This window comes from Lactuca serriola, chromosome 3 (genome assembly GCF_051521515.1).
Source record: "Lactuca serriola cultivar US96UC23 chromosome 3, Lser_US96UC23_V15, whole genome shotgun sequence".
Classification (NCBI taxonomy): Eukaryota; Viridiplantae; Streptophyta; class Magnoliopsida; order Asterales; family Asteraceae; genus Lactuca; species Lactuca serriola.
This window is the reverse complement of record NC_136410.1, coordinates 26,977,419-26,990,003: the sequence shown is the minus strand read 5'-3', so window position 1 is coordinate 26,990,003 and position 12,585 is coordinate 26,977,419. Positions and strand designations below refer to the sequence as shown.

The 12,585-nt window shown below is 34.7% G+C and overlaps 1 protein-coding gene across 1 annotated transcript; it reads right to left on the bottom strand.

Annotated features, from left to right (window-relative positions):
* Window positions 1–6,672: 6,672 nt before the first annotated feature.
* On the bottom strand, window positions 6,673–9,857 carry LOC145091727 (heat shock factor protein HSF8-like). The gene is made up of 3 exons (XM_079029504.1): window positions 9,431–9,857; window positions 7,409–8,563; window positions 6,673–7,020 (listed from the first exon to the last, which is right to left on the bottom strand). The coding sequence occupies exons 1-2, from the start codon at window positions 9,713–9,715 to the stop codon at window positions 7,433–7,435; spliced, it is 1,416 nt and encodes a 471-aa protein (XP_078885630.1). The 5' UTR covers window positions 9,716–9,857; the 3' UTR covers window positions 6,673–7,020; window positions 7,409–7,432.
* Window positions 9,858–12,585: the final 2,728 nt, after the last annotated feature.

Here is a 12,585-nt window from a genome sequence, read left to right as displayed (position 1 = left end):
GTTGGCTTGTAGATTGTCTAAGGTGTTAGGCATAACAAAAGTTTGCTACACCATTCATGAGTGCTCCTGCAATAAGATTTGAGTATTGGATTCAACCCGCGCTTACCTGAATTACTTCATGGAATTTATCACGAGTAATTATGAGACGATAATATCATATAGTCTTCAAACCAAGATATATGAGTTATTGACTACGAGTTGGTTGTGCATTGATGGCACGAAAACACATCAGTAACTTGATATTATAAAACGTGTCATTATGCATGATTTGATGAGTAGTTAGTACAAACATATAATGTCGAAGTTTATCTGTTCCTTTTATCCTAAAAGGATTAAAAGTGATACCTTGGTCCCCTCAATGATTCTATTTTGACTAGGTCATAACTAAATTGATGTGTTCAGTTATTTTCTATGTCAGACGAATCGGAAATCGGGAAACAAATTGAAGGACAATGAGTATGACTATGTTCCATGTGTTTGTCTGCATAGATATCTTGAGAACAGAGGAATATATGATCCCTTATCTGAAGGACGCGTCACTGACTAGGTCAGAGTTCGAGAACGGCTTTTGAAAGCTTACGATTGCTAAGTCGGATCCTGAAGTCACATTGGCAGTTATAGTTATTAGACTTATCCAAGTGGGTGACTATTGGATTTGGTGTCTAAGCCCATAACTATTACTTGGATGTACTTGACCCGATTGTAGCATGGTCCTTTTTGGGTTGCCTTCACCAGTGCAATTTGATAGGATGGATTTTGAGAATAAGGTTATTTATGGTTTATTAATATTCTACAAGTATAATATATTAATATGAAATCATATTATTTAATTAGTATTGATCAAGAATTAATTTGGAATTAATTTTGTGGTCAAAAGAAACTAATTAAATATATGGGGATTGATTATCTAAATCAATGATTCTTGTAGTGTGGGTCAATGATCCATGATTATGTAGATGGGCTAAACTAATCCATGGATAGTCCATTGAGGTTAAATCCATGAAGAATGAGAATGTGGAAATTCATGGGTCATTAGGGTTTACAAAGTGTAACCCTAGCATGTGCAACACTATAAATAAGCCCCTCCCAGAGCCAAAATCGGTTGCCACTTACTTTTCAAGAGGGTGAAGTTGATTTTGTGCTAGTAACCTATTCTCTCAAGCCTCCTCTTGCATAGTGGTGTTTGTGAACCAATAGAGGCATCACACTTGAGGTGCTCAAGATTTCAAAGGTCAAGAACTACAATTCCTTCTAAGAGGTAAGTCATCTAACTAGTTGTATCATTCAATTGTTCAAATGTATGCTAGTTAGGAAAATGCTTTGGAAAAATGAAAATATGCATATATAATCAGAGAAAACATAGATCCAAAGCATTTAGAGTTGCATGTGCACCATAAGAGTGTTATAGTGCTCAAAACCTAACAGTATCATCTAGTCATAAGTGTATGGAGCATCCTTTGGTTCCATACTTTATACATAGGGCCAAAAATAGGAGGAGACAAGGCATGCATGGCCTTTTGATTAATTTATTCTACATGCATGCTTTTCCTTATAACCCATGCTTTGACTTGCTTTATGTATGGTCCTTTACAAGCTTTTGTCTTAATAAAAGGCTTAAGACATGAGTGAGACATTCTTGCAAGCGTTTTTATGGTGTTTTTTTGGAGCCAAAACTGCGAGCTCCCAAGCTCTCCATGGGGCTGCCAAATTTTGAAGTTAAAACCCCTCTCTTCTCCTCCATTCTCTTGCATTTTGATGTTAGACAAAGTCCCTTAGTTGCTTCACTTTAGAACATATAGTTGGTATATATTTCAAAGCCTATGAACAACTAGTTACAAGTGTATACTATTATATATTTATGGTTCTACTCTTGCTTTGGTGGATACTTTTAGAGAGCTCTTGTTTTAGAGTTTCATGTCATCTTTATTAACTTCCAACCTCCCATGAGGATCAAAGTCTTCAAAGATTGTTATGTTTTCTCTTCTATGGTTGTTTTAATTTTTCTAACTCTTGCAAAATGATTTTTTGGTGGGAATAAAACTAGTTTTATTTTTGTTCAAATCACAAGTCTTTTGTTGCATTGTTTATGTTTTTTGAAACAATTTTTGAATAAAAACCCAAAAACACCAACAAACTATGCTTTTTTTCTAATATTACTCACCGGGTAACTGGCTCTTGCAGGTTAAATGGTGATTTGGCCTAATTATTGTGACATGCAATAATAATTAATGATATGACATTAGTTGATATGTTCCTCCTTTATAAATTGATTTAGGCTTTCTTCGTGAACAAATGACTTCTTCTCATATGATTGCTTCTTTTTCTACTAAATTGACAATCTCCAACTCAAGCTCATACATTTCAAAGACAAAATATATTTGATGATACAAACCCTTGTGGCTGTGGGCATCCTTCTCGAATTTTGACATCAACCACGAAGAGTAATCCTAGCAAAAAGTTTGAGGTTTGTCCCAATCGAATGGTATCATCTAACGCCATGTCACCAATAATTAGGTCAATTCATACTTCAACCTACAAGAGTTGGTTACCAGTGGGTACATTTGAACAAAACATATAGTTTGTTGGTGTTTTTTGTACAAAGAACTTACTTAGATGGTGTTTTTTGAATAGACCAAACTTTGATGGTGTTTTTTGAACGATTTTGAAACATAGTTACTCTCCTGAGTCATTTTCTCTTGTTTCCCTTAATTAATTTTTACTTGTAAATGTTAGTTACCATAAGGGTGACATTTGAACAAAGTATGTAGTTTGTTGGTGTATTTTATACAAAGGTCTACTTGGATGGTATTTTTTTGAACAAAACAAATTTGAATGGTATTTTTTCAAAAAAAAAATTAAAACATAATTACCCTTATAAGTCATTTTCCCATTTATTTTACAATGGCATACCTAAGAAACTTTTCCTTGAGCATGATTATATATATAATAAATTTCCAGATGGCTTGTGCATAGGGGTCGGTACTGATCCGGCTCGAATACCAAGTGGTTTGGAGTCGGGTTGTTTCTACCCGCCACCATTACCCTAGCGCCGCTACCTCCTTCATTGTATTAGGTTACTTTGCTTCGACTTATCCTTTTTTTGGTTTTCTTTAGTTCTTTCGCTCAGTTTACATGGAAATTGTTTGATTTATGGTCACGTATTGGAATCAATGTCTTTTTCTATGTAACTTTAGATGCTTATGAGTGTAATTTGTTCCTCTACTTGAGAGTGTATTTGCTAATTTTCTTCTTTTAGCATTCTACAAAGGCCCAAAGATGGAATAAAATCCAAGAGGGAGATAAATGTGCTCTCACTTTCCGATTTTGAGTTACATATTGATCATCACTGTTTTCTTACGTTGTTCTTCACCTTGATGGGCATCCGTTGGAGTTTTCAATGGTGTATATATATATATATATATATATATATATATATATATATATATATATATATATATATATATCCGGTAAGAAATTTTTTTTGGTAGGAAGGTAAGAAGTTTTTTTTCTACATATTTTTTTGACGAACAAAATAAATGAATCACTAGATGATTCATTTATAAGATGATTCACAAGAAAAAATTCTCAAAAAAACATCTTTATGATTCATTTTTAAGTAAATTAAGAAAAAATTCACTTTTATGATAATTTTAGTGAATAACAACAAAATCATTGTATAAATGAATCATCGAGATGTTTTTTTGAGAATTTTTTCTTGTGAATCATCTTACAAATGAATCATCTAATGATTCATTTTGTTTGTTCGCGAAAAAAATATGTAGAAAAAAACTTTACCTTCCTACCAAAAATTTCCTTCTTATTTGATCTTGACTCTCTCTCTCTCTCTCTCTCTCTCTCTCTCTCTCTCTATATATATATATATATATATATATATATATATATATATATATATTTCCTTCGTTTTGCTTGCACCTCTCTTATCTGTTAATCTGAATCTAATATTTAAATTCTAAATTTCTGATTTTTGTAGAGAGAGAGAGAGATAGGGAACAAGGGAGGAGGACGATGATCGATTTCCTACCGTTTTGGCTTCCAAATTCAAACCTCAACTATGTTTTCCCCAATCTTTTGTTTTTTTTTAGCGATTTTGTAGATAAAAATCAAGACAATTGTTCCAAATTGACTCATTTCAAAGCCTTGAGAGGGTTTTTTTTCATCTTTAAACCTTGTGTGCTCTCATTTCATAATTTGTATGTTGATACTTCCTGCAAATAACTTAGATATTCATAGAATTTAAACGGTCTTCATATTTTTTTGCTTTTCTTATTTTATGTTATCTTAATATCATTTTGGTAAATTTAGACCCAGTTGTTGAACTTCATTCGGCCTGCACATAACTTAAATGAAAAGTGAATGATATATAATATATTGATTAAATTGACAAAGGTGGTTACAACATTTGATTTTGCTAATTTTTTTTTCTGTTGTATGTTAATTTTTTTAGAGACAATAAGTCAATAATTATACACCCTTACCTGCATTCGATATTTTAATCAAGGTTCTGGTCTGGCTATATCCATCCATGCTACTCTTTTCTAAATTCAACTTTTGATGATACCTTCTGTAATTAATCATTATTTACATACCTCACAATAATGTTAAGGCATGCCCTAATATAAAGGCATTTGACAAGAACGAGATCATGGTTAAAACAATTGCAAGAGATGTTCTACGCCATTATCTCTTTCATTTTTTGTTGTTGTTGAAATATTATCCATTGAAAGTAATTGTCTTGAAACATTTGAGACTTTACCCTTTCTCTAATGCCAATTTACAGATTAAACTAGGAAGATGTTGGTACCCAAAATTTAGAATATAGCGAAGTTTGAGGTGTGTCTACTTGATTTGCTATGCTTTTTGGGACTGGCCCATTTGAGGAAAACATCGACAGTTTGTGATGGATGTCAAAGTGGAGGCAAAAAGGTGGCAAATAATTAGGTTTTAGTTTGATTTTTTTTTCCTTCCTATTAGTATTATATCAATCAATTTACTATGAAAGTAATTGAATTTTGGTTTTATTTTTAGAAACATGTGAAGAAGGAAACGAGAGAGCAATGAGTGGTTTCATATTCTTTCATAGTTTTAAAAAGAGGTTTATACGTTAGATTATATGAATTTTTCATAACACCCCTTATGATATATATTTCCTTCTATTATAGAATTGTACTATCTTTGTTTCCTATTAATGTTCCTTACTTTGACCAATCAATCTGATTATATTATCATTTTTTTTTTATTTCAATATAATACTTAAAAAATCTACTCAATTATAACGTTGAAATTATTTATTTATTTATTTTTCCTATTTGGATGTTGTTACTGTAGTCGGTTACATTTCTGAAAGTATTATACTATAATATAGAAAAATAAAAGTAGGTTGCTATTATAAACAAATCAAGGGAAACACATTGCTATGCCTTGCATTTAACCATAATTTTATTTATATAACCAACAAAATTAACTTAGGGATTCTATTCTGAAATTCATCGACTGTTTCTCAATATCTTTTATTGATCTTTACTTCAGGTTGAAATGCAATCTATGTTTGATTAAAAAGTATCATCCACTTATGCATCATGCATGGGCCTCCCCACTAATACTATCAAATACAATCATATTTATATAACTTTATAAGGTAAATTAATCGAGCTTTAATATTTAATTTGTTGACAAGCATATATAACTAGTCAAGCTTTGTGTCTATCTTTTAAGTTTTATGTTTTAATGGATCAATCATTGGTAAGTGATTCATCAAACTAGAAAAAATTTTGAATCTTATTATCTGTTAGATTTAGGGGTCTTGAGAATATCAATATACTTGAATATTTCTTAGATCGTGATTGCAATTACTTTTTAAAATCTATGATTTCAACCCTATAATAGCCTGGGGTATCACAAAATCAGATTTGAGATAATCTAAAGAATTTCAATTTAAAAGTCAAGCCACTTTTAAATAAAAACATAGAAAATACTTTGTTGGTTTTGTGTTCTTGAGAGATAGAACAAATCAATGTATGATTTTCGTATATGTAAGTTCCAAAACTTTTTATGGAACTAGAAAAAGTTTTTATATCAAAGGGAAAGTAGTTAAACGAAAATTGCATCTTTTTTTGCGTCAAAATTGTTGGTTATTAAGACATAACCAACTTATGACATCAGCATGATATTAGTAAGTAATAATTTTCTCCAGAAAATACATGGTAATATTAGTAAGTAATAGTTTTCTCCAGAAAATACATGGTTGGAAAATATGACTCTGCCCTAGACCCCGCCAAGGGCTCTACCCATTGGACCCGCTGGAGGCGGTGTCCCTAGACCCCCCCACCAGGGACACAACCCCTTGGAATTGGAACCCTACACCCAGGGGCGCTACCCCTAGATCCCCGTATTCTCGGGTTCACCTTTATCATTCCGAGTGTGCATCACGTTCCTTCTATCTCGGTTAGTAAATGGAACTTAGTCTATCTCATTATTAATGATGATTACACCAAAATATATTAATATCACTAAAATCACCAACATTATCTGATCACTTTTACATATTCCGCATTTATATTGGTTTGTTTTTGAAACTAGAGTAAATTACTTTATATAAATCAAAGTGTATTTGAACTTATTTATAAATTTTGTTGTGAGGTTCAAGAACATGACTATTCATAAAAGGCTGTGTGTCTATAGTCATACATTTAAAAGGTTGTTCAAGAATTTATTTTACAATGGAATTGACATGTCCCAACCCAAGAAGCTCTTCCTTGAGTTGAGCATCACTAATATCAAATACAATCATATCCATATAACTTGATAAGGTAAATTAGTCATGCACTTAAGCTTCATTTCAATATCTAATTTGTTGGCTTATTTACATAATTAAAAAGTATATAACTTAGCTGATCTCAGTTTATATTTCTGACCTCAAGAGATCTATCTCATGTCGCTGTACAAATATACCCCTACTTTCATTGGCTCAACATTCCTTGCTACTTCTCCTCCATACTCTACCTGATAGATACATCCATAACATATTAGACAAACTTTCCACACCTATTTTGTCTTTTGTCTTACTCACATCCCTCTGGTCCTAGTCCAGTGCACATCAAACACAGTATCACAATACAACATGTCATGTCATGTCATGCCATGTATACAAATACCTCACCCAACAAAGATTACGAGTTTGAACTTCTATAATAAATGTTTTCTTTTTTCCTTTTCTAAAAGACATAATAAAGCGTCCGAAATTTTAGGTATACAAGTACCTCATGCAAAAAGAAGGCAAATCTTGAATCAAGTATTAGCTTTTCCCTTCGAGGGTAAGCAAAAAAAAAAAAAAAAAGACAAACACACTAACGACTACGACAAATATCATAATTCTTTTTCGGATTTTTACCTCACATGTTTTGTATATATGGCTTCAAGATTTTCTAGTATTTGAAGAAAGAAGCCCCATTTGTGTAGTAAGCTGTTGCACTTGAGACCTCGAACACTCACTGCTTTCTGAAGATTTGCTATCAACTCCATTCATGACATCATCCCCCGGGCCTGGGCCCGCGTCCATGTCATCAGCCGTGTCAACCTCCGGGCTTCCCTCAATGTACTGCTCCCATGACGGGTCATACGCGGTCAGATATTTCTCCATTTCGGTCAGCAAATTATTGTCCCATTCTACATCTACATCAGGCGAAAACCCCCCAATTTCTAACTGAAGCTTCTCATCCACCAAGTTCTGTGTTTCAGGATACAGTTCGGGCACCATATCTTGTAACTGTGAGAGCTCGGGCAGTTCGGGTAGTTCGGGCAGTTCGGGCAGCTGTTGACCCTCCGCTAGCGGACTTTGATTTGTTGCAATGACATTGGAATTTGCTTGTAGAGGTGCGGATAATACACCGGTGACTGATGGTAGATAGGGTTGACCGGAGGCTGGTGGTGGGTTGACTTCTTGAAGGGTTACCCCTGAAGTGAAAGGACCTAAACGTGGAGATGCAGTGTCTAGTTTCATGATCTGTTTAAGCATTGCTTGTGCAGCATCATTCATCATTGGTTGATATTTAACAATCCTTCCATCAGATGAATTGTCTGAAATGCCCCCGTCTTCTTCTTTATACCTTCTTTTTTTATTTCCTTCTGTTATTAATTTTGTGCTTTCGTTTTGTTGTTGTACAAAATGTGCCAAGAATCCCGGGCTGTTGACTGCTTTTGCTAAAAATGACATCATTTGTTGCTGTCTTTGTTCCATGCCTTGAAGGCGTTGCACCATTGATTGCATTTGGTTGTCTGTGCTTTGTTGTTGTTGTCTTAATCTCACAAGTTCTTGCATCAGGACGTTTTTGTCTCTTTTTAGCCTTTCTACTTCTTCTTCTAGACCGAATTTTCCGACTTCAACACATGCACTAACAGAGGTGGTTTGTTGGTGGGGTTGTGGCGGCGGTTGGTGGTGGCCGGAGGTGGATTTCCGGCGGATGATGGTTTTGAGCAGGTGTTTTTGGCCTCTTAAGAATCCTTCGTTTGCAAATTCCCATCGATCAGGGTCGACTTTTCGAAAACCCTGTTTGGAAACACCTCAAAAGAAAGAATAGAATGAGGATCAAACTATGAAATAGGGTTAAAATATATATAACAGGAGAAAGAAAAATGAAGCCAACATTATCTAATCTTATATTCTTATCTCTGTGATTTAGTTAGTCTTATTGAGGTTCATGATCTAAGCAAATGGGGAAAAGGAAATAAGAAACTAAATGATCTCAGTATCTTCAATGTTTTAGAGCTGCTATGGCTTTATACAGATATGATTCCAACTAACAAAAAGGTAACCAAAAAGGATTGAGTGCATTTTTCCGATTATGGTATGAAAAAGACAATTGGAAGTTGACAATCTCAGACTAATTCAACCTACAAGATCCACTGAAAATCCAACAAAAACACCAGAAGTGCAGACTGACACTCAAGAATATAATCTGACAACCAGTCAACCAGAAAGATCAATCTGAAAATGGGGTTTTACATTTCATGATTTGTCTTTCCTGAAACCTCACATCACAAGGAAGAGGATGCAATGTTGGTGGTATCTATTTGCCCAATTACAAAGATAAGCATTGATGTTACATAGTGAATGATAATCTGCTTTTTGGTATTACTTTGTACGCTCAGAAATAGTCAGTAATAAGATCTTTGACAACTCTACAGTCTACACATTTCCAGGCAACCAGAATGTGAATAGTTGACCTTTCTTGCCCTAAAATTTTGAACTCTTAACCTAGTGGATCATCATACGTGAAAAGTGATTGGAGTTTACAAATCTGTTAACATCTAATCATTTACTGCAATTAGAAACATAACCAATCAAATACAGAGCAATCAGAGAATCATGTCAACAGTAACTTGAAATTCAATAGGAAGGGAAACAGGATGATACATAAGTGTTAAGCTGTCGAACAAAGCTGGAGAAGTTATTGTGCTTGAAGTATTTGGGCAAAAGGTCTTTAGCGAACTCGGGCGGATCCCAGACGACGAAGCTGTTATTCGTAGCACTCCAAGAAACAACGTTATCGGTAGCAGGATCATCCACCATATCGTAAGTCTTGACCAAGAAGGGCGGTGGAGCATTGACACTGGACATCGGAGGCGGTGCAGGCGGTGGAGCAGCAGTACCGCCATCTGGTGCGGATGCGGCAGCATTACTATAACTACGAGCTTCCATGGCGATGGATGTTGTGTCCAATTTAGGGATGTGATAGCGCCATTAACGGAATTTAAAAACCCTAGATTAAAAATTGTAGTGGAAGTATGGAGAAACTATGGAAAAAGAAAATGATGATTAGATCTTTAGATGGGTCGATGAAAGGGGGACACGGATCGCAAGTTGGATTTTTTTATTAATATATTTTTGTTATAGACAGAAAAATAATGACCTGAAATAACTTGGACCTATTTTCAAGATATCAACCTTCACATCCATAAGAAACTAAAATTAGGATAAAATTTAGGGATAATATCAAAGGTTTACAAAATCGAAATTATTTTGAGGTTTATAAAATTGTGATCGTAAAATCAAATCGGAATTGTAAGATTCTACTAATGAACTACTGCGAGTGCTAGTTTTAACTAGTTTTCATTCGGATATCCAAAAAAATCTAAAAAATAATGTCAAAATGAAAAATGTTGTTGTTGATTATCTAACATCAATTGTACACACTATTCACTTTCCAAACCATCCCACTTAATCAAAACTAACATAAAATGCCAAAAATATTATATATACAATATGACTATTCATTTTTTTTATGAATTATTGGACTATTTTGTTCATATTACTTATGTGTTAAATTGCAAACGGTTGAACCATCATATTAAAATAAAATAAAAAATAAAAAATAAACGATGAGTATATATAGTTATTTGCAAATCACGAAACTATATTTCATGCTCATCTCTTTTAAGTAATTCATTTTTGAAACATCAACAGTTCAACTATACTAATCGTTGCTTTTCGTTTGTTGTTTCCTTTTAGAGTTTTGGAATTATACTCGTTTAATTAGAATCAAATGAGAAGGAAAGTTGGTCGAAAAAAAATTAGTGTAGGTAGAATCGGAACGCTTACGACTTTACGATTCCACGATCCGATTTTACAATTCTACTACAATTCTACCTAAAAACGAGTTTGCTAAGATCGGAATTCGAAATACTGATACAGGATAGTAGAATCATGCAATTCTACGATCAAAATCATGTTTTTAATAATCTTGGATACTATCACTATCGCCTGACAATCTAAGCATTTTTGGTTTAAAAGGTACTTCATGTTATTTTTTGGCTTTATAAAGGAATAAACTCGATTTTTATATGTTAAAAATGTCACACCCAAAAATTTCATGCCAAATTAAAACTTTTTCAAAACATTTAAAACTATTTATCATTACAAAGTTTGTTTTCAAAATATCTAATATCAGAGTTTTCCCAAAAACATAAACAAATCATGAGGAGTTGTACGATCATGTCTTCGCCTTGCCGTGATCCCCTGATGTACCTGAAACAATAAACTGAAACCGTAAGCCCGAAAGCTTAGTGAATTCCCCCAAAATACCCATACCCATAATAATACACATATAATCATAAACAACATACTATGCGTCCAGTCAACCATCGAGTTGGAATACCCCAGACCCTCAACCATCCGGTTGGAATGCCAACATACTATGGGTCCAATCATCCTCGGGATGGAATACCCCATGTCCACAACCAACAGGTTGGAATGCCCACATACTATGAGTCCAGTCATCATCGGGATGGAATACTCACGGCCCACAACCAACTGGTTGGAATGCCCATGCCTATTGGCTTTCGCACAAAGCAGATAAGCCTCAACCGCCAAACAAACATGTGCACATATAACAGATAATCACATAACAGTCTATAGACAACAACTGATCTAACGGATCATACCACATACCTCATAATATTATCCTACCCTCTAGGATACCGAACTAACAAGTCATACCACATAGCACACAATATCACCCTACCCTCTAGGATACCGATCTAACAGATCATACTAGCATAACATAACCAAATAACAATTCAAATGGCCGGCCTTGGTGCCTTAGACCCTTGGGTATAGTGAGGATAACTCACCTTGCAATGTCGTACTGAACCACGAAATCACGCTCCGAAAACACTGCCCCAAACTCCAACACCTATAACCATCAATGATCCAATTCATAATATCCGCTTACCAATTACACTCAAAAGTCAAACTGGTCAATCCTTGGTTCAATGTCAAAGTCAACTGTCAAGGTCAACAGTCCATGTTGACCTCAACTCGTCAAGTACCCTCAGCTACTCGTTGAGTTCCTTGCATAACTTGCCAACTCGCTGAGTCACCATGCCACTCGCCGAGCCCAAGTCAATCTTCATCAGACTCGCCGAGTTGTTCATCCAACTCGTCAAGTTCATGACCATCTTCATATGACTCGCCGAGTCTACCATGCGACTCGTAGAGTCCCTTCAGTCCTTCATCCATACAGATGTTTTTCAAGCCATGCCAAGGCTCCATACTGCAGATCCAAGTTCCCAAGGCATGCTTATCACGTAAAGTTGCAAACTTTACATGCATGCAAGGCTTTAATGACTCAAAATGCCAAAACCAAGCTTGAAATGGGGTTTTACACTTAAGGAGGGCTTCATGCTTACCAATGCTGATAGCTTTATGGACTTACAAATCAAAGAGAGTTCAAATCTGAAGTTACAACTTCAGATCTGAGCTTATACCCAAGAATAACTTTATAACCAAGCCAAGAAGCCCTAACTTCATCCAAAGAGATCTATAAAGGAATGAGACCAAGATCATGAATTGATACCTCAAATGAAGCTAGCTAAGATAGACTTCAGACCCACAAACATTCTTGCCTCCAACTTGTTGATCTTCAAGCTTCTTGCATCAAGGTCTTCTTTCTAAGCTTGAAATTTACACTAATATGGAGCACACACACGAATTAGGGTTTCTGGACTCTCAAGAGGCTTCAAAAGAACTAAGGGAGGCTAATGATCCCTTAAATAGGGTGCCAAACCCCG